The 22,389-nt window shown below is 52.2% G+C and overlaps 8 protein-coding genes across 8 annotated transcripts; 4 read left to right on the top strand and 4 right to left on the bottom strand.

Moving 5' to 3' along the window:
• Positions 1 to 256: 256 nt before the first annotated feature.
• Positions 257 to 1,236, bottom strand: BDP81DRAFT_459361 (Ca2+ regulator and membrane fusion protein Fig1-domain-containing protein; the record flags this gene model as incomplete). The annotated part of the gene is made up of 4 exons (XM_060593528.1): positions 257 to 629; positions 683 to 1,010; positions 1,069 to 1,137; positions 1,209 to 1,236. The coding sequence occupies 4 exons, from the start codon at positions 1,234 to 1,236 to the stop codon at positions 257 to 259; spliced, it is 798 nt and encodes a 265-aa protein (XP_060447291.1).
• A 3,060-nt stretch (positions 1,237 to 4,296) lies between these two features.
• On the top strand, positions 4,297 to 6,769 carry BDP81DRAFT_392123 (RINT-1 family protein; the record flags this gene model as incomplete). Its single annotated transcript, XM_060587661.1, has 3 exons — positions 4,297 to 6,196; positions 6,250 to 6,299; positions 6,350 to 6,769. 3 exons carry the CDS (start codon positions 4,297 to 4,299, stop codon positions 6,767 to 6,769), a joined length of 2,370 nt encoding a protein of 789 aa, XP_060447290.1.
• A 233-nt stretch (positions 6,770 to 7,002) lies between these two features.
• Positions 7,003 to 8,140, bottom strand: BDP81DRAFT_459359 (carrier protein YMC1; the record flags this gene model as incomplete). Its single annotated transcript, XM_060593527.1, has 2 exons — positions 7,003 to 7,805; positions 8,038 to 8,140. The coding sequence occupies 2 exons, from the start codon at positions 8,138 to 8,140 to the stop codon at positions 7,003 to 7,005; spliced, it is 906 nt and encodes a 301-aa protein (XP_060447289.1).
• A 947-nt stretch (positions 8,141 to 9,087) lies between these two features.
• On the top strand, positions 9,088 to 10,178 carry BDP81DRAFT_422466 (prefoldin subunit). Its single transcript, XM_060589990.1, has 6 exons — positions 9,088 to 9,168; positions 9,228 to 9,353; positions 9,484 to 9,595; positions 9,669 to 9,767; positions 9,833 to 9,958; positions 10,011 to 10,178. The coding sequence occupies exons 1-6, from the start codon at positions 9,134 to 9,136 to the stop codon at positions 10,125 to 10,127; spliced, it is 615 nt and encodes a 204-aa protein (XP_060447288.1). The 5' UTR covers positions 9,088 to 9,133; the 3' UTR covers positions 10,128 to 10,178.
• Positions 10,179 to 11,148: 970 nt separating this feature from the next.
• On the top strand, positions 11,149 to 12,491 carry BDP81DRAFT_189844 (CRAL/TRIO domain-containing protein). Its single transcript, XM_060582396.1, has 4 exons — positions 11,149 to 11,421; positions 11,513 to 11,562; positions 11,625 to 11,748; positions 11,814 to 12,491. The coding sequence occupies exons 1-4, from the start codon at positions 11,245 to 11,247 to the stop codon at positions 12,483 to 12,485; spliced, it is 1,023 nt and encodes a 340-aa protein (XP_060447287.1). The 5' UTR covers positions 11,149 to 11,244; the 3' UTR covers positions 12,486 to 12,491.
• A 463-nt stretch (positions 12,492 to 12,954) lies between these two features.
• Positions 12,955 to 13,794, bottom strand: BDP81DRAFT_315270 (uncharacterized protein; the record flags this gene model as incomplete). The annotated part of the gene is made up of 2 exons (XM_060584075.1): positions 12,955 to 13,452; positions 13,621 to 13,794. The coding sequence occupies 2 exons, from the start codon at positions 13,792 to 13,794 to the stop codon at positions 12,955 to 12,957; spliced, it is 672 nt and encodes a 223-aa protein (XP_060447286.1).
• Positions 13,795 to 18,297: 4,503 nt separating this feature from the next.
• BDP81DRAFT_189808 (uncharacterized protein) lies at positions 18,298 to 19,282 on the bottom strand. Its single transcript, XM_060582395.1, has 4 exons — positions 19,064 to 19,282; positions 18,879 to 18,946; positions 18,785 to 18,827; positions 18,298 to 18,728 (listed from the first exon to the last, which is right to left on the bottom strand). The coding sequence occupies exons 1-4, from the start codon at positions 19,248 to 19,250 to the stop codon at positions 18,613 to 18,615; spliced, it is 414 nt and encodes a 137-aa protein (XP_060447285.1). The 5' UTR covers positions 19,251 to 19,282; the 3' UTR covers positions 18,298 to 18,612.
• An 819-nt stretch (positions 19,283 to 20,101) lies between these two features.
• Positions 20,102 to 21,481, top strand: BDP81DRAFT_447650 (26S protease regulatory subunit 6B; the record flags this gene model as incomplete). Its single annotated transcript, XM_060592207.1, has 3 exons — positions 20,102 to 20,298; positions 20,355 to 20,453; positions 20,512 to 21,481. 3 exons carry the CDS (start codon positions 20,102 to 20,104, stop codon positions 21,479 to 21,481), a joined length of 1,266 nt encoding a protein of 421 aa, XP_060447284.1.
• Between the last annotated feature and the right edge of the window lie 908 nt (positions 21,482 to 22,389).

Here is a 22,389-nt window from a genome sequence, read left to right as displayed (position 1 = left end):
AAAGCCAGAAAGAGAGGAAAACAAAAAACGCAAAACTCGATATACAACGCCGATGTCCCAGATGCTGATGGTTTTTTTGTGCTGGACGATGAATGTGCTGATGGCGAAAGGGGTTCGAATAATGTCCCCTCCTCGAGAAGCCCTCCATATACAAGTTTTCCCTTCAACTGTTCCTTGGGGGTATGTGCCCATCTTCTTCACACATGTGTCGTCGTCAAATCTTTCGTGTCATTCAATCTTCTCCAGTGTCGACTCCTTAATCAACCATCTGGCTCAGGACGCGAATGCTGAGAATCATGACCAGCAGGCCGATGGTGACGATGATGAGCAAAGTGAAGCTGAACCAACCCAGGACCATGGCCGAAGTACCGACACCAGAGCGGACAGCGCCGTTTCCGAAGTCTTGGGCGATAATCGATGCAGCGACGGATGCGGTGTGCTGCCACAGTACGGAGACCAGCACGAAGATGGAGGCGATGAAGATGATGGCCAGCGAAATCTGGGAAACGGGACGCGAGGGGAAGGGCTTGACTTCGCGGTCAGAACCCTCGGAGTCCTCCTCCTCGTGCCAACCGGGGAAGGTGGCGAGCAGAAGGAAGCAGACGAAGGCGAAGATGATGGCGATGATGCTATGCGATTGTTAGAATTTCGTTTCTGCAAGACCTCTCGCGGATGAACTTACATGAGATAGGGGAATACGATCATATCCTTGAACTGAGCGGCAAGCCAAATCAGATTCAAAGGGTCCTGGTCGACAGACACCTCGTTGGCGAGAGCGGTGGCATTGTTGCTGCAAAGCCAACTGCCACCGTCCGGGCTGATGCAGATACCAAAGTATCCAACACGGCAGGCGAGGCGGGCATCACCGGCAATGTTCTCAATGGCAGTGTGGACGTTGTAGTCAACTTGCGCTGTGGAAGGGACCGCCGTGTAATGGTCATAGTAGAGCGACAGAAGGAAGATATCGGGGATCAAAGGTGATGATGACGAGCAACCTGCCAAAAGTAGGGCTAGGAAGGAGGTTAGCAAATTGTTCACGAGGTCTTGCGACGAGTCTTAGAAGCTCACATAGAAGGATGATGGCGATTGCAATCAAGATCATCAAGACATGGTGGTATCCTAGAAACGGTACGAACCCTGCGATGGCGCAATGTTAGTTGGGGTTTGCTCTTTGATTTTGCATCGGGAAAGAAGCTGGGACAACTCACGATACCAGCCTACTTGGAATTTCGGCATCTTGACTGTGGGGTTTCACTCCAGTCCTCGAGAGGAATGGCTCTCTTGTTGGTGACCCACGCCGTCCTCCGTTGTAGCGGAGCGACGGAGGGGTTCTAGTCCTGGCACCTCAGCGTTGGCACGCTTGGTGTCTTTCCCTATCGTCGGCGGGAGGTGATCGCGCGGCGGGGAAGGAATGCGGAGCGAAGGAACTCGTGGCTCGATGGAATGCAGACGACAAGGTTGCTTGGTTATGGTTGAATAGTCGTGGAGAGTGGGTTGCTGGAGAACACCGCGAGGAATGCGGGACGGTGTCGGAACCTGCGATTAGAGTGAAGCCTTTCCGGATATTGTCAGACGCAAAAACAGACTTCCACTTTTGATGCTTGAGTAGAATGCAAAAATGTGAGAGTGTGTGAAAGTGTCAAAGTGTATGTGCGGGTCGGGTCTTCGAAGGTGGGAAGAGAAGTGGTTTGATGCAGATGCAGGTGCGGATATTGGGATGGCTGGGAGAGGAGAAAAGGAGGGTTGGAAGGGTGAACTTAGTTTTGTCTCTCTGCCAGATGATGATCCAGAAGCAGAATTGAAAGCGGGATGCCCGCAGGTTCGGAGCGAACGGGAGAGGTTTGTACGTCTGCAGAAAGGAATATTCAGATGGCTGGGAGGGAAGAAAAGGTCGATGGATGGATGGTCTGGTCTGAAGACTGGAGAAGAGGAGTAGTGACAAGTTTGGGAAAGAGACGTAGACGAGGATGCGCAATTGGTCCTGCCATCCACTTTTTGGTCGAAAAGGCTGTGCGGCGGTTGCGCATCGGAGACGATGCTAGTACGGAGTAGTCTTGGTATCTACTCTATAGGCAGTAACAAGGAACAATACGTTGGCAGAAGGAGCTACGTAGCTACGCCAACCTCCTCTATTTACTCTTGGTACTGCGGCCGTTGTCCGGGCGATTTGCAGCGTCGCAGTGGTTCCTGGGCGAGCAGGGCGGAAGAGTGGGGCCGCCCGACACCTTTACCGCGTAAGGTACGCTACCACTTACGGATAGGTGCTGTAAGAGACGCGGTACGTACCGGCTAGAGTTGTCTGGGGGAGGCCCCTTCGCTGCGTATGCTGTGGCTTTTAGTGGCTTTAGTGGCCTAGTGGGATAGACGGGGTTCCACCAGCGCGGGTGGGAAACAGGCGTGAGAGGTTCAAAAAAAGCCCGGTGGCTGGGTGACGTCTTTTCAGGGGTCCCCCGTCCCGTGTCCCCCGTCAAATCTAAGGCCGCATCTTAGCGCAAACCTATGCGTGTCTAGCCTCGTCAGGTCCTGCGAATTCTCAGCTTCTCTCCCATTATTCGTACGGATACCTTACGGGAAGCTGAGCTCCAAACAAAACCACGCTCCAAAGCTCTCTTCAAGTCCCAAAGACCCCTTGCCAACGCTGCCTTAAGTGGGCTGTTTTAACGCTCGCGCTTCCTCTTGTATCTCACGGCTTTCCATGTTTGTCCTTCGCTTGCTTCAAGCCTGCCCCTTCGCCTTACCCTGTTCAAGCTATCCAACAGGCACACGAATCGACTCGAGACGGCATCTCGGCGGTTCCTGCATTTGAGATGAGACCCGAAGCCGGGGTCCGGCACATCGGGTTGGTTCCTTGATTTCATCCATTCGCTCGTGTCGAGTCTTGGTGATGCGTTGTTACGGCGCACTCAGGTACGCATTCTAGGCCCTTTTATCCCAGTTGGCATGGCGACAGCATTGGAAACACAAAGTCCCGGATGACAGCCAAGAATCATCCTCGGGTTCTTTACGGATGAAAACACTCGGCGTCCTGCCACATAGTCCTACACCGGTCAGCTCACATAGTAGCTTACACAGCAGCTGAGGCTATTCGCAGTCGAACTCCCCTGCTCTGCGGATACATCTACTGCAGGAACCCCAGGCGGCTCCGTGTTTCCCATCGAGACCCATCGATTTCTCACCCCCACCATGCAAAGTCCCATTCTCTTTCGCGTCTGCAGCGGTAAGCTACACCAACACACCGCTCGATTTGGCGGTCAATCTCACTCATTCTTTCAGCTACCTTAGAATCCGTCACCCCAAAAATTCAAAATCTCCTGTGGCTGCAAGACTGTGATTTAGACACCTGTCACGGCTGTCGAATGTCAACCATTCCTTCTGCCTCTCTCTGGTCCGCATTGACCGTCTTCGCCGGATGTTAGCGCCGTCTGCCTGCGGTGTCCGAGTTGCCGGACATGCGCGGATCACGGGAGTCTATGTGTTCGCCTCGCCCAGCCCAAGCAACTATCAACAACACTGCCATCCTTAGAGAAAACTTTCTTCGGGACCGTTGGAAACTGTCATCATCTAGATCTATTCGCGCAGGAATACGCTTGAGAAGCCATTGACGCAATCTATATGGGATTTCATCTCACTTGTCCAGCCGGCTACCGAATACACGGACACAACACTGGACAGCCATCCTTCTGAGAAGGAACCACAGCCTCTCAACAGCTGCCAGCGAAGAACCCGTGATGACTCACTGACAATAGGATCAAGCCTCACAATAATCCTTTGATGACGAGAAGTATCTCAGCCACATGAGATCAAGTCACACACTCCCTGAGTTGTCGCTGCACTCGGTAACCGCAGAAGCCGGCCTCCGGCCTCGTCAACCCTGAATAATACGTGGCTGGTAAGTAGAGGTCATTGCGCCATGGCCAAGACTCGAATGCACTGCTTGAGTCGAGGCCTCATAGCTTGTATGATCACACAAGGATGTTGGATTCTTCATTGATCTTGATACCCGACGGGAAAGAGTTTCTCAATCCACCGAGAATCGCAAGACGCTCAAGGATTTCCATGAGCTAAACAGTTGCCATGTGGTTTCCGACTCAATACGGATATATGCATATACAGAATAGGTTTCCGTAGCCACTCTAAATATGCCTCTACCATGCGGGAACTCAATATCCGTATAATTGCATATGCCCCACCACTTGCTGTCCTCAGCTCCACGTCATTGTTCAGACCACAGTCGCGAACTGAAAGCTCGACAATGACACCTGGTGCGCAAATGGCTGCAACAAAGACTGGCCCGACATGAGTACGATATCCGGACACCGCCCTCAGGCGGGTGCATTAGACATCCGCGTCGAAGATTTCCTCGACGACAAGCTCCAATCCACCACCGATCTCGAGAACCTCGACTCCCTAATCGCCAACGTCGAGGTTCAGCGCAGCCAGCTCCAGACCCAGCTCGATAATGCCATCAAACAGCTCGACGAAGCTCGGCAAACAGCCGGCGACCGACAATCCTCCCTCGCGCAGCGTATTCAAGACTTCCAGGAGCTCCAACACAGCATCGACATCCGTGTCAAGATTGCGGCGGCATCCGACGCCCCGAACCAGGCCATCGCGCGGCTGCAACAACCTATGAAGAAGCTGCAGACAATCGAACTCGCTCAGAAATACCTGACGCTACTCCAAGATGTCGAAAACTTGCGGACCGAAGCTCGCTCGCACCTCCCTGATAGCCCAAAGGCCGCTCTGGAGCCGTACTCGAAGCTCAAGCAATTGTCGAGGCGCCTGGAGGAACTTTCGGGGCCGGCTGATGATGCCGCAGTACACCTCGTCAACCACGTGCGGAGTGTTGCCGATGCGCTATGGGATGAGATGAAGAAGACAATGTCGAGCGAGCTGGAGGCTGTTCTGAGCAAGCGATCGTGGCCAATGGTGGAACCGAGCTCTGAGATGGACGACGAGTGGCTCGCTTGCTTCGAAAAGTTGTTGGACCTCCAGATTCCCGAGGTCGTTCTGAGCAAGTCCACCGTCAGCTTGCTCTCGTTTGATGTCATGTCACGGATCTTCATTTCCGAATTCCGCTTCCACTTTCTCAGTGACAAGCCAACGAGCAAACCTGATGCCATCGGATCGCACTGCTTCCCCTGGTTTTTGGCAACCATCGAAAAATGGGAAGACTTCTACAGGGACAACTTGGGCTACATACTGGCTGCCAAGTTCCGCGATACACCCGCGGGCAACAGTCTAGTTTACGTCGACCCGGTCTGTGCTTTTATCACCAGCATGCTGCCCGTCATGAGAGAGAAGGTCCAGAACGTGGTTGCAGAAACGGCCAAGAACCCCTCTTTCTTGAGCAGCTTCATGGGGCAGTTGATGACATTCGATGAGAGTATTCGGACAAAGTTCAACTATGACGGCGGTGACCCAGACCAAGGTTGGCCTGGCTTAGCTACGGAGGTCTTGGAGCAGTGGTTCGAGCCCTGGTTCCAGGCAGAGAAGGAGTTTGCTCTCGAGCGCTTCCAAGCTATCATGGATAGCCCCGATGCACGGAACATCGACTACGATTATGCTGTGACGGGCAAGACGAAGCCGACTTTCGGGGCAGTGCGCGTCACTGATCTGTTGAGATCCATCACATCCCAATATGAGAGAGTGCGCGCCTTCAAGCACAAGATCCGGTTCTTGATTGGAATTCAACTCGATATTCTCGACGAGTTTCATGACCGTCTTCGTGGCTCTCTCGAGGCCTATAAAGCACTCACATCGACTGTCGGCAGGACCTTGCATGGCGTTACCAAAGAACAGCTTGCGGCCCTCGAAGGCACTGGTAGCTTCGAGTCTCTGTGCAAGGTTTACGGCAGTGCAGATCACATTGTCAACACGCTCAAGGACTGGGGCAACGAGGAATTTTTCGTAACGCTATGGGACCAATTGCAGGGTCGGGCGACCAAGGAAGGCGAGACGTCGAGGATGTCAGGCGAAATGAGTTACGAAGAGGTCAAGGACCGCACCTCTTCTGCCGTCGGCTCCGAGGCCAATGATGGTGTTCTCTTTGATGAGACTATCGCTGCGTACAACCTCAGACGCAAGACGGCGCAGGAGTTTCTGGTGAATGCGCTAGCCGACTCCCATTATAAGGCCTTCAGAGCATATGCCACACGGACGCACTGGACAACCATTAGTGACGGTGGTTCTGAGAGTGAGTTGCCTACTTTCAACCCGTTATCATGCACGACGCTAACAGGTCAACAGTCGATCCGTCGCAACTGGCTGTTACGCCAGAGCTCGACGAGCCCTTGAGAGTAAGTCTTCCCGCAGCGCAACTTTCGACGTCTTTCCTAACCTTGACCAGATCCTCAAGCGGAACTTTGACTTCCTACTCAAAGCTATCGGTACAGCAGCATTCCGGCGGACATGGCGCTCCGCACTGGACAAACTCCAAGACCTACTTTGGGGCGAGGTCTTGATGAGGCAGAGCTTCACTGCGTTTGGTGCCGCTCAATTCACGCGCGACGTCAACGCAATCTTCTCTCTTATTGAGAGGTATATCCAGAACGGTGTAGGGTCATTGGGTAGCCTGTTTGACGCGCTGAAACTTCTCAACCTCCCGAACGAACCCCAGGAGGGCACTTTGTCGCTCAAGGATGCCACGGATCGGGTGTTTACTGATAACACGGAAGCCAAGAAGTTGTTGGAAGAACTGGACATTGACACGCTTACTCCCGCGAACGCTAGGCATATTTTGCAGCGGAGGGTGGAAAACAAGGAATAGACTGGGTTTTCTCTTGCAGCACGCTCAGATCTACTCGGGACGAGACCGATATCGGGCAATGTATTACAGATGCAATACTATTACAGGCTGTCATGATAGATCCTAGAAAATTCATGACCCTGAACGATTCTATTTTTGCCAAAACCTCAGCGTGTGCATATTCTAGTAAATGGATCTCAAGATAGATATCCCCATCTCATGCATTCCGTCCTCTCGTCTTTCTAAGTGAAAGCTCAGCTGATAGCCCGCATAGTCAACTCAACCGTAGCAAACGTTCCCGCACTAACAGGCATAGCCCTCAACAGCGTCGGCACAATACCCCTCCAGAACCCGCGCAAACCTTCGCCGCGGTACGTCTGCGCAAAACAATCCCGCATCGACTTGTACCGCTGCTCCTTGCCGAACCCGTCCGTCTGCATCTTGCTCTTGATCACGTCAAACGGGTAACTGCTTAACCACAGCGCCTCGCCCGCCAGACCGCCGTAAAACGCAATCTTGTACGGCGCGATATCCTTGCGATCCATACCGTTGCGCCGCGCGTCGGCGTTCATCATCCACTCGAACGCCAGGAACCAGACACCGTACGCCTGCGCCTCGCGGAGGATCGTGACGGCTTCGCCGCGGTAGAGGCCGTTGTTCAGCATCCCGCCGTGGGAGGCGAGTTTGCGGACGCAGTCCAGGGGGCCCGAGTACAGCCGCGCGGCGCCGTGGGGTTGGGTTTGCAGTCTGATGCGGACGTGTTCGATGGGGCCTGAGATGACGCTGTTAGCGACGCCGGCGAAGGCGCCCGAGGCGTAGTACTGGGCGTACGACAGGGGGCCCGTCGAGCCGTTGCGGGTTTCAAAGTAGCGGCGGGCTTGGTGGAAGCCTGCGAATTGGATGGAGACGCAGGCGCCGATGCCGAGGAGCGGGGTGAGGGTTCCTTTGTAGAAGGCGAGGGCGCCTTCGTTTTTGTAGATTTGGGTTGCGGCGTTGAGGGCTGTTGTTGGGGTTGTTGAGGTTTGGAGACGGACTTTTACAATGTCGAAGGGTTGGCCTGCGCGGTGTTAGCTTTTTCTCAATTGATTATATAATTTCGAAACTCTGATAGTATTGGAGCTTCATAGGAGTTCTGTGAGGGTGAATTGAGTGAGAATGAGGTTGTGGACGCTGAGGGCGCCGGTGAGTGAGGTTCGGCTGTGATTCCGAAGTCGGCTCAAAAAGGGCCATCTCAAGCTCATCTCATCGCCAACCTCTTCCTCTCATATGTTTGCGAAAACAAAACGTACCGAGCAAGACCTGGGCGACACCGCCCGCGGCGCCAGAAAAGAGGTCCTTGGCCATCTGCAGGGCACCGCCCACGATCTCGGGCTCAACCGCCGCGTCCGCCATTTTCTGCAGTTCTCGTTTCGGTCTGTTTGCCGAGCTTCACTCTGTCACTTTGCCCCGCCACCGTTGATCGGTGCGCGCCCTCAGAAAGGTCCGTTGGGGAAATCCCGTTTCTCGAGAAGAGATAGAAAACTTCACAGCTCAAGATTAGAATAGGTCGAGACCTCGAGGGACTAGAGGGCGTAACGGGGGACAATTGGTCTTCGGGGAATGCGGGTGAGGTGAAGTTCGTCGGCGAGGGTTCAAAGGGAAATCGGCGACCATTTATTTGGCTTGTCCCGGTTTAAGCTCAATGAGATTATTTATCAAGAAGCCACCCCCCAGACACAGATAAGGCGAGCTGTCTGTGGGGACATGCAGGGCGGTCATGGCGTGCTGTTGCTAAGCCGTTTATAGCGGCGGTGAGGGTTCACCTTGATGAGTAAGCTGGTTAAGCGCGGCAGCGCGGTTATGAGGTAGTCGGCGAGGCTTTCCCTCATCCTTCAAAGCCTGCACAATCGTCGATATGGGTTTGACTGCTTTGTCGAAATCGAGGCTGGATTCAATATCCCTTCACACGTTGTTGAATGCTTCGATGCCATGTTATAAGTTATAAGCTAGTGGTGATTGACAAGTGTATTTGCTTGAACTCGGGTTCTACGAATTTCATACTGTTGTATTTGGTCTTTATTTGTCATGTATATTCAAGTATTACTACTCCAGTCAAATTACTGCCAGAATCTTTGTAACTAAGAAGTGAGGTGACTTGCGATAGCTGTAACAGCCAGGAGCGATAGCTTACCTCACATCACCTCTGCTTTGGCTACCTTAGGTGGTGGTGGTAGCTACCCCACCAAGCATGTACTTCGACCCCTCACCTCGGTGAACAGGCCACCGTAGATTGGGCGGTGCGGCGGACCGTCACTGCAGCTCCCCCTCCACACCGTAGCGGAAAAATCGCGAGTTCCTACCAAACATCAGAAGATGCGCTGAAGGCAACATCAGCTCAATTTCACAATGTCGGCAGAGGGAAAGAAGCCGGAGACGGCTGTGTATGTTCTTGACTCTACTATTCGCCGCGCACAAGCTGACTGTTTTATTTTAACCACAGCAAGGACGCCACGCCTAGCAACCCTCGAGGTATCCCCAAGGCACCGTTCGTCGACAAGGTCGAGGACTACGTCACCACCCGCGAGGATGTCGAGCCGACGATGCGCAACTTCCAGGAGATGATTTCGTAAGTCGCCCACGCGCCCGCCCGCCCGCCGGGCAGCACAGAACTTCGGTCCGACGCATCGAACGAGGCTACCGGGAAGGCAAGACTAGGCCACGGGGAACAGCTGGTAACAAATCACATTTTCGCACAGGAAATACCAGTTCATGGAGCTGAATCTCCAGAAGAGGATGGCTGGACTGAACGACAAGATTCCCGATATCCAAAAGACTCTCGATTCGGTGCGGTTTTTGAAGCTCAGACAGGTAGGGAATCTACATGCAAGACAGCCGCATTACCGATGCGTTGGTTGACAGGAGATGCTGATACGCTATGCAGGACGACGATGAACCGATCGAGACGACGTTTGAGCTGAACGATACGCTCTACTCCAAAGCAAAGGTCCCGCCCACGGAGGAGGTGTACATTTGGCTAGGCGTACGTCGATGAACTGCTCATGGGTAGACGATATCATGGGCTTGGAAGGCTGACTGTGTAAACAGGCAAATGTCATGTTGTCGTACCCCGTCGACGAAGCCGAGACCTTGCTCGAGTCCAAGCTATCAACGGCGAAAACGAGCTTATCAAACTGCGAGGAGGACCTGGATTTCTTGAGAGAGCAGATCACGGTATGTTTAACACCCAGGTGGGCTCGACCGCGCATGCTAATTCATATCACAGACTATGGAAGTCGCGATCGCGAGAGTATACAATTGGGAGGTCGTTCAAAAGCGGAAAGACAAGGAAGAAGGAAAGGATATCAAGAAGGAAAAGGACGAGGGCAAGGACGGCAGTTAAAAAGCGAAAATTTCGATACCAAACCAAATACAACTTGATGATTTTCTGCCACTATTTGCACAAACACAATCTTGCGGCACAGCATAAACCAGCTTTTTTTTTTTTTTTTTTTCACAAGGCCACAAGAAGGCCGGATCGTTCAGCCGTTGATTCAAGCAAGAGCCCTGCAAGCTTACGAATCCCGACCAGGGTCACGTAGATGATTTAATTTCAAAGTCGCGGCTGAAGGCCACCGACTATCGATACCCCTAAATGGCATTGTAACGATCACGAAAGCGAACTTAGAGGTTTGGTTTGCGCTTGTGCTGTACAAAATCGTAGACTACCGATACAGCGTCACAGCACAGCTAAGGTATGCACGAATGATGTTTAATCCCCGGTGGCCAACCTGTCAGAAAATCGTCCGAGGTTAGCTAATCCAAGGTAAGTTTTAGCCGTCAGCCGCCATATTGATACCACTGGCACTGATTTTGCGCCCGGTGCAGCTGACCGTGACCGAATCATGACTACGATGAACAACGCCCGCAAGCCAAGATCTGAGACGATGTTTGGCATGGCAAACAGCACCAACTTACAGCGGCTCTGGCTGCTCGTGGGTGGGAATCCAGATCATTACGTAAGGCTGGGCTGTGGTGGAAGACATACGTACTTCGTATCTTAACAAGATGCGGGTGCCGTGGCGCCGTGGGTGTGTAGCTGCGTAAGTGCGGTGTAGACGGCCGGGTAGGTTCGACGGCGGGAGGAGCCCAATTCGTGAGGGGCAGCCAGGGGCAACAGCGGTGCGGGACCGGTCGCTATGACGATTTTTTGGCATTCTGCCAGCAGGTTCACTTTAATTCGACTTCCCAAGCCTCCCCTACTTTCCCACTAGAGATCTTCCTTTCCCTTACCTTTCCCCACAACCAGCTCTTCTCTCTCTCCTAAACACCTACAATCCTGGTTGGCAACTTTCTTCAGGACAAATAACTTGTTGCTGTTGTCCTAGTGGTCTCTGAATCCCATCACCTCTCCTCCTCCACCCCGCCCTTTTTTTATATTTTGCGCCTTTGCAAAATCCCTCTTGCTACACCGATCTTCTTCCCTCGTCTACGAGAAGACCCCTAAAACGAACCCCACCATGTCCCAGCAAGAACTCGATCCCAAGTACGACCAGTACGATTACCCGACCGTCGCCCCGACGGCGGCCAACGGTCACCCTGGCCATCTCACCCCCGAGCAGAAGGCCCAGGTCGCTCAGCTGCGCCTGATGCTTGAGTCGGACGGCTATGACAAGCGCCTCGACACCCTTACTCTGGTATTCACTCCCATCTTGTAGCAGAAACGCAGCAAGACAGAAGGCAAGGCCTGCGAGTTTCATATTCAGACGACTAACAGCTGAATGATAGCTTCGCTTCCTCCGCGCTCGCAAGTTCGATGTCAACCTCGCCAAGCAGATGTAAGCGGTGTCTCGTCTTCCGCATCAGATCGTACAACAAATAGCTGACTGATGTGATCTAGGTTCGTCGACTTCGAGACCTGGCGGAAAACAACCAAGCTTGACAACACCGTGCCGAACTGGGAATACCCCGAGAAGGAGGAGGTGTTCAAGTTCTACCCCCAGTACTACCACAAGACCGACAAGGTACGCCGCCTTGAGCACGAGACACCCTGATCGGTAGACTCACCCACTAACGCATGACTTCACAGGATGGCCGCCCCGTCTACATCGAGCAGCTTGGTGGCATCGACCTAAACGCCATGTACAAGATCACCACCGCCGAGCGCATGTTGACCAACCTGGCCGTCGAGTACGAGAAGTGCGCCGACCCCCGCTTCCCCGCCTGCTCGCGCAAGTCCAAACACCTCGTCGAGACTTGCTGCACCATCATGGACCTCAAGGGCGTCACCATCACTCGCGTCCCCCAGGTCTACAGCTACGTCAAGCAGGCCTCCGTCGTCTCCCAGAACTACTACCCCGAGCGTCTCGGCAAGCTCTACATGATCAACGCTCCTTGGGGCTTCTCCACCGTCTGGTCCGTCGTCAAGGGCTGGCTCGACCCCGTCACCGTCTCCAAGATCAACATCCTCGGCTCCGGCTACACGAAGGAGCTCCTGAACCAGATTCCCGCCGAGAATCTGCCCAAGTCCCTCGGTGGCAAGTGCGAGTGCCAGGGCGGCTGCCAGCTCAGCGACGCCGGCCCGTGGCACGAGGCCGAGTGGACCAAGGAGCCCTGGTGGCAGAAGCCCGAGGCCAAGGCCGCTGCCGCCGCCGGCGACGTCATTGATAACAAGGGTGGCGAGACCGTTGCTGCTCCGGCTGCCGGCGCTGCTCCTACGGCCGATGCTACTGCTGACGCCAAGGCTCCCGCTGCGGCATAAACGCTGCCTTTCTTAGGAAAATTGCGTGCATTGGAATTGAGGTCGTGATTCGCGAACGGCGCTGCCGGATGAGCAGTTAGAGAGAGAGAGAGAGAGAGGCGTTGACAAATGTGGTGTTGTGTCTTGAGGCGAAGAAAGATACGCTGGGTTGGGTGGAAGATGGGGGTGGCTACCTAAAAACAAGAGCATCTTTTCTTAGAACCGCTCATACACGTGTTGATCCTGGCAAACTCTGCTATTTCACATTATACATACTTTCATTCTGATCATTGGGCCCCTATGAGTGGCATATTCACGAGCAGATCTTGACCTTTTTTCTTTCCAGGCTTTTACTAGACTGCTATCATCATATACACAATAAGCACTGCCTATGGGCCACCAGCTCTCTGGCAGATGCCCTTTGTCGTGGTATAATTTCCCAACGCCGTAACTCCAATGGTGTCAAAAATCCCCCCTCGCCATATTTCCCTTACGACCGTTCCGTGACAGTATACTCCCCCGCAACCCTCGCCCTCTCCATCTTGGCAACAGTAGCAGGCATACTCTTCTTCAACCTCCCTAACCCGCCCACCGCGCCCCCAAACGCCTCCTTCACCTCGCCCCTCCTCTCCATCGCCTCGAGCGGCAGCACCTCCGCCTCCAGCTCCCTCGCCTCGTCCTCTTTTGCCTTCTTTGCGGCCTCAAAGGCGGCCTCGTCCGCCGCGGCGGCGGCTTTAAATTCGTTTGTCGTTGCTGCGGCGATGGCGCCGGGCACGGTTTTTTTCAGGGCGGCGATCTCGTTGAAGAGGTCCTCTTCTTCGCGGGCGAGGTCTTCGACGCGCTGGCGGAGGCGGGCGTCCCAGGGTTCGTAGGCTTCTTCTGGGTCGTCGGAGGGTGTGGTGGAGGAGGAGAGGAAGGTGGCGGGGTCGGTGTCCATGCCGTTTATGGAGAGGTTTGGGGCTGCGTAGGTGAAGGTTTTGTTGATGTACTGTATTGAGCGTGGTGTTAGCAGGATCTTGGGATTGGTGTGATTCGCCTTCTTTCGCATTGGAGGGGGCAAACCCCAAGGATTGGTGTTAAGGCTGTGGGGAAGGGTTGCCAGAATACACGAAAGCAAGTGCGGCATGGCAAGGGAAGGTTGTAGGGAGGAGCTTACCTCGTTGACCAGACGCTCAATAGGCGCCCGCAGCTCGTCCTCTTGCGCATTGCTGCCCTCGATGTGCGGGAACGCATTGTCGAGCTGTTCCTGCGCGGCGCGCCGGACGTTGTTGAGCAGGTACGCGAGGTCGTCGCGAGACTGCAGCTCGATCTTTCTATGGGCGTCCTCCATGGTTGTCCGTTCTCCCTCTCTTTTTGGTCTTTATTTCTTTCTTTCCCTCCTCTTTATACTAACGCGCCAAGCAGACTATTTGGATTCAAAATAGCGGTTCCGGTAACTGGGCGTCTGCCCCTTTGAAGGGGAATTCTCTCGAGTTCGATATTTCGCGACGTTTGGCGCGTGGTGGGGTGTTGCGTCGTGGTGGGATGTGTTCGTCTCGGTGTGCGGATGTTTACTTGCGCATGTGTTTGGTGCCGTTTGGGGGGTCGACGGGACGGTAGGTCCAGTTCGACACCACCTACCCCGGTCAGCGGTCCCCATCGGTGCGCGTCGAGCCCGTCGTCCGATCTGGCCTATGCTTTTCCTCAGCGCGCCCACCTTTCAGTTGGCCTTATCAGCCCAGAGGGCTAGCGCATCTCTATCTTATCTTGTTATCGGCATGTGACATTCCCCAGACTCCAATAAACCTGACTGAATCGACCCCCCCAATGCAACGCCAGCGGCCAACCCCGAGAACTGCCGAGATCGGACACTGGCTCCGAAGGTGTTCAGCGGTAGCGGTGTCTCGGTGTGGAACACAGACCAGGTGAGTGTGTTGAGTTCCCTTTGAGAGGGACGGTGGGCACGGTAGGCAGTGGGCACTGTGCGGGACAAGCCCGGATTTGATCGCCAGGAAAAGCAAACCCCCCAGATTCATAGTTTACCTTACAGCTTTACCCTCATGCATTGCAGGAATGAATGCTGCAAGGGGGAAAGAAGAGGATGGGATCATCCGCCAAGGTCACGAGGTGCAGCACCGGAACCTGGGGCTTGGTCCCACGGTTCGGATCTTGTTCAAAGGGAGATGGGAAAGGGATCGACGTCGATAGTCAATATATGAGAGACATGAAGAATGACGACGATTCGATGTGGTTTGTGTTTGCGGCATCAGCCGGGGACAATGTTCAAAATAGCATCGATGCACTTCCCTATACCTAGGGAGTCACACAACACACCCCATCCAACCCATCCGACATCTTCTGCTTCCCGGCCGAACCGGGTATACAAGCGACGCCATAAGAAAGGCAAATGGCCCAAACTCCCTTCGACTTTTGAACGGCGGTCACTCTCAAACTTGGCATTTTGCTGGAAAGTCCCCCCCGTCCGTCTGGGATGATGCATCTCGGCGCTATGACTACGAAACTGGGACGGACCTGCATGGGGGGAAGAGAGGATGGACGACTTTTACCGCACCATCGAATCAAAGCAGCCCAGGGGTGGTTCAAGGACTTTCAAGACCACCGCTTCCTATCCGTACTTACCCCTCGGTTATAAGTAGGCCTACTTACCTCGTAAGTCGTTCCTTACTTGCTTAAAGATAACACCTATAATAGCAGATTTATCTATAACTAATAATATTACTTTTATTATAATAAAAAACGTATAATTTAACTTATCTTTAATTATAAAGGTTTAATATATATAAGTTAAAACTTATATATTTTAATTCCTCTTATTAACTATATTAAATTTAAAAATAACGTGGTTTACCAGTCAGCCACGCATTTCTTTATTGTATACAAAGTCGCCTACATTATATAATTAATGTTTTTTCATTGTTGGTTATATAACGTTCAAACTTTTTCATTAGTTTTTGATAAGAGTCACTAAACTAAATAAAAAGTTTTAAAAATTAATTTCTATCTAGAGAAAGAGTAAATATATTATATCTTTATCAAAGACTCATTTTTCTATTCCACTACTTTTTCAATATAAAAAGATTAAAGTGTCTTTTTTTATTAAATTTAACCAGTTATATTTCAAATAACTATATTATGAAGATACTGAAATCTTTTTAATTAGTTATTATTCAAAAAGATTAGGTAAATATGCAATTTAGTATGCGATAAGGAAATGCGCGGCTGACTAGTAAACCACGTTATATAAAATTTATATTCTTACTTTTTTAAATAAAAAATAAATTTTAAAAAATTGATATTTAAAATGAATTAAAAGAACCTTCAATTTTAATTTTTTTATTTTTTTATTTTTAAACTCTACCTTAATATTGTCTCTAACGTACTTACATAGCAAGCGATGTCACAGACCCGCTGTCCTAGCCCCTAACCTTGAGGCTGGTGTTGAGTAATCCGGTGGCCAGGTTACGTAAGCCTGAGGCTGGATAAAACCCTGCATCCTGTATTCTGTCGCGTATGTCCAGAAACGTAGCTCCTTGAGCTACGTCTTGTCAACAGAGTGTTACGAGCTGGACAAGGCAACCAACTGTGGCACAAAGCAAAAGCTTCGATAATGATGACTCCGGTCATCATTGTCCCTTGTTCTGCATATATAGCTACGCGCCCACAGTGACAAGTTGCGGCGGGCGTAACACAGAGCCTGTACCTGCTTAGGATAGAGCCTGCCCGTAGCAATAGATTGTCTGATCCGCCTGCCCAGCATCCACCTGCCGAACAACCTGCCTGCTACCGTGACAAGCGACGCATTATAACGAGCGACGCACTCTCTTAGACCTTTCTACTTTCTATATAAGTTAATTTAGCCACAACGTATAAAATCAATTAAAACTATATATTACCCTCTTCCTCATTACTATTCCAAACTACTTTATAGGTTCGTACGTTATATCTAGGCTTTTTACAATTCTTATATCGTTATGCGCATAGTTTAGCACCTTCCGTACGACCCTCCTTCTAAGACTAAGAGGTTAGAGGTAGGCAAAAAGGGAAAAAGTAAATAAGTTGAGGTACGAGTTGGAATAATCAGAGAATCGATTGTATTGATGATTATTCTATGATATGGTGGGAAAGTGTAGTCTATATATAATACAAATATCACATGTAATCACATGTGGTGCTTAAGTCCGAGCATTTATTATTAAGTTTATACGGGCATATGTGCCTGCCGGCGCTTTAACATGTATATGTAAAGCGTATTTACGTTCGGGCTGTACGTGCGTACAAAGCGTTGTATCTGAGTAGATACGTACTTCGGTTGAGTGTTACGAGCAGGTCAAGGCAACCAACTGTGGCACAAAGCAAAAGCTTCGATAATGATGACTCCGTATCACTTTCCCTTGTTCTGCGTTATGTGGCTACGCGCTCACAGTGACAAGTTGCGGCGGGCGTAACATTGAGCCTCTTACTACCATGTAACTTCTTAAGTACGTAGCTCTTATAGTACTAATCAAGTATAAGTTTTAGAATTTTTAGTAAATATTCTAAGTGTTATAAATCCCCTATTATAGATTTTATTCCCGAGTAAATAGAGAACGCCACTTATAAAGCCCTATTTTATTAGGCCGAGGAGTACCTTACATAGTACTCCGTACTCCGTAGTCTCCCACGGCTCACGATGAAAATTGCGGGGCGAGGGTTTACGGGATGGTTCAGCTGGTTGATGTAGCCGGGGTAAACGCTGTTTGTGTCAAAGAGTGAACTAAACCGCCTCCCAGGTCGGGAACCAGCATATTATCGCACAGCGAGGGAAAGAACCGGGACATGCATTCTTCTCAGTCTTCCAGGTTTGCTGGTACCGTATTCTTCCCAGAGGTCATTTTGTCATTTGTCTCCATGACCTTGAGGGTTTCCTCAGCGGCGCAACGAGTACCTACACAGAAAGTTCAGAGGGAAATGCATTTCGCACTTACACAACCCGCAATCCTGATGTCACAGCGTGGGGATTTCCTTTTCCAGGACTGGGAAAGCACATTGCCTACAGCGAAAACGGAGCTGCTTGGCTTGGAAGGGGTTAGGTGTGGTCCTCGGGTGTGCGGTGAAGGTACAGTAGCGCCGGGCCTGGCGGTCGGGCGCTGCGGTCCTCCACGGTCTGGACAAGATGGAGTACCTACACAGTAAGGTACAGAACTCTGGACCCTCTTTCTCAGAACGCCATCTGGGACGGAATGGCGTCCAAACAGGCCACACCGACGACAGTGCGCGGGGGGCTAACGGTGAGAGAGATTTCGAGTCAGAAGTTGAAGGGGGCCCGTTTCATCGATTTTCTAGATCAACATGATACTGTTTGCACTTATTTTACGATTGTATCTTGGGCTCTCAGTAAGGCATGCACTTAGTGGCTGCAACTGAGGGGAGACGGGTGGTTGGTCATCGGCCGGTCTGCCCAATTACTCCGACGTTACCCGTGGACCCTGACGTCGTACCTTGCCGGCTCTGCGCTACCTTGGCTGCCCGAACTCTCGTAGAAACGGAGACAGGAATATGCTTGATAGGCTCAAATTTACGCCATAGGTCAGGACAATGTGTGGATCACGGTGACGGAAGGCTTTGACTTGAATAGTGTCCTTGTGACGCTATTGAACTATGGAACTCGTGGGAAATCAATGAAAAGGGAAAACCGCGGCAAAGGCGGCATTGTACACGATCGAGGGTGAGAAGAGGGTATGTGCTTGCAATCCCGTGGAACGCCCCAATCCAAAAGAAAAGCAAACGGCAACAAGCAGATAAGAGATATAACTTAATTCAATGAAACCCGTCTCGCCAAAACGATCCCAACTCCCCCGATGTTTCCCAAAGGCCGGTGCAACTAATAGCGCCTCAATGTCAAGATGAAGGAGATGCGGGATGTACTGTGTCTCCACTCAGTGTATTCCCATGCTCGTCCGTGTCCGGTTCGAACATGGGCCCATCCGCCGTGGTGGTTCGTTCGTAAAGCAGTCTGATAAAATAGTGTAAAAGAGTCGGAGGGGGTACAGGTCGTGGCCGGACGCCGTGATGTGGAAAGAAAATGTGTCTCGTGAGAATCGTCGGTCTAAGCGCTCAGGACGTAGATTTCATGTGTAGCGAGCGTCATGGCCGCCTCTGGAGGACGCCGTTATTGAGGGAACATGTTGTTGATCTCCTCATCGCTGAGGACAATCTCGTGTACGGGCTCCCGTCTATTCTCGAGCGGGGTGTAGTCGCAATCGACATACGACGGCAGGAAGATCTCTGAACAAAGTGGTCAGCAGATAGCGGGGTTAGAGGCTCGTTCAACCTTGACTCACCTGGGTTCCACGCAAAGCCCTGACTGGAGGAGAGGTAGGTGATCTGGGTTGGCTGTTAGCATGTGTCCCTTGAGGATGACGCGAGTGGTCTTACAAGGCGGGGAGTTCCGTTCGGTTCGCCGATGTTGATAACGGTGCTTTCCTGCTTCGACAAGGCGGAGCCTATCCGTGGTGTAAGTAAAGGTCCCAAGTTGGCATGTACAGAGTCCGAGACAGGCATATCGGGCAAGGCTGCAAGGCCCGGGCTGTGTAGCTTCCAAGGAAAGTGGGATGACTTACTGAGAAGGCTGGGACGACGTTCGTGAACCATCTTTCGCTTCTGAGCGGAAGTTGGGGAAGATGTTCGAGGCGAACTGGAGTACGTCGAAGAGGAGGAGCTAGCACCACCCCGGACCTGGGGTGACTGGTGGTGGTGATATGTGTTGGCCGACGACGGGGTCATCGGGATTGCAATCGACGACGACATGATGTATGTGGTTTGCAAGAGGAACAGAGGGAAGACCCCGAGATGAGACGATAAAGTTCAAGAGTGATTGAAAGCAGTCGGAAAGATCGAGGAGAAGCACGAGAGAACGCACACCGAACGGCTTGTCATGTGTAGAGAACCAGTGCAGCGTCGAAGCGAAGAAGATGATGAAGGAGCCAGAAGTGGGATTAAAGGTACGAGAATGGAGAGAAGGTGTGCCTGTGACTGTACAGTGCTAGGTGTACATGCTGGACGAAGGCCCAACGAGGCACCCGGCCGGTGAACACATCATCCCATGGGGGGTTGATAAGAGATAGGTGCCGGAGTAGTAGGCCGTGCTAAGGACCGACTGTGACACTCACCGACGACTCTAACAGTGGAATTGCGGGAGAGACCCTCGCATCATCAGCAGGGATCCTGTGCCGTCTCCACAGTAAATGGGGGGCAGGCGTCCTCAGACCAAGCCAATCGGAGGTCGTCGCTGCCTCCAACCAGGTCACCAAACTGCAGGCACTTCGCCTTGCTCCAGGCCATCTGCTGAGCCAATCAATCAACCAAAGGACGCCTAGTGGGGCCTGCCTGGAATCCCGCCAGCACGTGACCCCAGAGCTCCGATCAGATTCCTGACTAAGCTGGGCTGGGCTGAGAGGCTGCATGCGTATCCGACTGACGCCTACAGGCAAGCTCGAGCAAGCAACCACGCCCACCACCAAGCTTGAAATCAACAACCTTGCCATCATCAACGACACCGCCCACCCCCCGCCAGCTCCCATCCCCTACGAACTTCGAGGCATCTCGACTACCTAAAGTCATTATCCCACCCTTTTAATACCACCCGAATATCCGACACAATGGGTGACGTCTTGGTCGAAAACCCGGCCAACCAAGTCGCCCCTCACAAGAAGACGGCTCCCTCAACAATCCCTAGTATTGAGAACTTCGAGGGCATCGCGACAGAAGGAGGTGATGACTATGCCACATTGAAAAAGTTGCAAAGACAACTGGAGTACATTCAGTTGCAGGAGGAGTACATCAAGGATGAGCAGAGGTTCGATACCAGCACGAGTACTACGTGTCATCTGGTTTGCTGACCCGCTGGTGCAGGAGTCTGAAGCGCGAGCTTGTCCGGGCTCAAGAGGAGATCAAGCGAATCCAGAGTGTCCCCTTGGTTATTGGACAATTTATGGAGGCCATCGACCAGAAGTATGCAGACCCCGCAGACAGCTCCCGTTGCGAGCTCAATAATGCTAACTTATCACAGCACCGGAATCGTACAGTCATCCACGGGTTCGAATTATGTCGTCCGCATCCTTTCCACCCTCGACCGCGAGAAGCTCAAGCCCTCTTCCTCCGTCGCCCTCCACCGCCACTCCAACGCCCTCGTCGACATCCTCCCTCCCGAAGCGGACTCGTCCATTGCCATGCTTGGCGCCGATGAGAAGCCCGATGTGACCTACGCCGACGTTGGTGGTCTGGATATGCAAAAGCAGGAGATTCGCGAGGCTGTCGAGCTGCCGTTGACGCACTTCGACCTCTACAAGCAGATTGGTATCGATCCCCCTCGTGGTGTCTTGCTCTACGGCCCTCCGGGAACGGGAAAGACGATGCTGGTCAAGGCTGTGGCGAACTCCACGACGGCCAACTTCATCCGTGTTGTTGGATCTGAGTTTGTGCAGAAGTATCTCGGTGAGGGTCCTCGTATGGTCCGTGACGTCTTTCGTATGGCCCGCGAGAACGCCCCCGCCATAATCTTCATCGATGAGATCGACGCCATTGCGACGAAACGTTTCGATGCTCAGACTGGTGCCGATCGTGAAGTTCAGCGTATTCTTCTCGAGCTTCTCAACCAGATGGACGGTTTCGACCAGACCGCCAACGTCAAGGTCATCATGGCCACGAACAGAGCCGACACCCTCGACCCTGCCCTTCTCCGTCCCGGTCGTCTGGACAGAAAGATTGAGTTCCCCAGCTTGAGAGACAGACGCGAGCGCCGTCTCATTTTCTCCACCATTGCTAGCAAGATGAGCTTGGCTCCCGAGGTCGACATGGACTCTTTGATTGTTCGCAACGACCCTCTCAGTGGTGCCGTCATCGCTGCCATCATGCAGGAGGCTGGTCTTCGCGCCGTGCGGAAGAACCGCTACAACATCATCCAGAGTGATTTGGAGGATGCCTACTCAAGCCAGGTCAAGGGCACGAGCGACGAGAACAAGTTTGATTTCTACAAATAAGCGACTGGTCCTCCGGGGGAGGCGCAGGCGGATACGGCGCATCGTGGGAGGAACGAACAGAGCTCGCTGCCAGGCTGGCAACGTAATGTCACGAAGGGCACGGCTGGGAAAGGACTGCATAGACTTTACAAGGCTTCGGGGAGCGAGGCTTGGCGTCGCGTTGTACAATACAATACACTCGATAAAGAAGTTGCGTTGCCGCTTGAATACTTGCACCCGTTTCACGCGTGTACTGGAGAATTTACGCCAATGTTGGCGTTCCTAAGCAGTGCTATCTTCTATTTCCCTCCATGAATTTTGCCAGTATTTGAGTATGCCTTCAACTTTTAGTAGAGATGCGGTCGAGATTCGAGTTTGGTAACGCGGATTTCCCATCACGCATGCCTCCCTGCAAAGCTGACGGCAAAATTCGAAGTGAGTGTCAGATCTTGCTATCCCCCTTTGGGGTTATAAGTAGGAAGCGGAAAGCGGGAAGGAGAAGTCCTAAGAACACACTGTCTTGATGACGAAGGGTTTGAGTGATTTTTAAGTAGATTTTCGTCCAAGCCAACCTATTGGTTTTCCAAGTATGAGAGAGAAGAGGAAACGGCAGGCGAAAATAATCCTTTCTCGTACCTCGGCTTGGATTTTTGTTATATCTCGAATCTGGCTTTCTGGAGTGATTAAATGTCAAGATACAAAGATACAAAGAAAAGGAAAGAGTGTTACAAGAAAGTGAAGAAGCAGAGTTACGAGAAGGAGTTGCCAATGTAGTGAGTGACCTTGAGATGTTTTATGAGCAATGTCTAGTACTGATGTGTCGAGGCCGATTATCGTTGTCGTCGTTGCCGTGGCCGTCGTAGACCGCGGCAGCGAGTAGAGGGTCAAACACCCGGACTCGACCACTCGGCATCAGCCGAAAACTCCAG

Source organism: Colletotrichum phormii (genome assembly GCF_030913505.1).
Source record: "Colletotrichum phormii strain CBS 102054 chromosome Unknown BDP81scaffold_6, whole genome shotgun sequence".
In the NCBI taxonomy this organism is placed as follows: domain Eukaryota; kingdom Fungi; phylum Ascomycota; class Sordariomycetes; order Glomerellales; family Glomerellaceae; genus Colletotrichum; species Colletotrichum phormii.
Note: the sequence above shows the minus strand (reverse complement) of the source record. Positions and strands in the feature narration are given on the sequence as shown.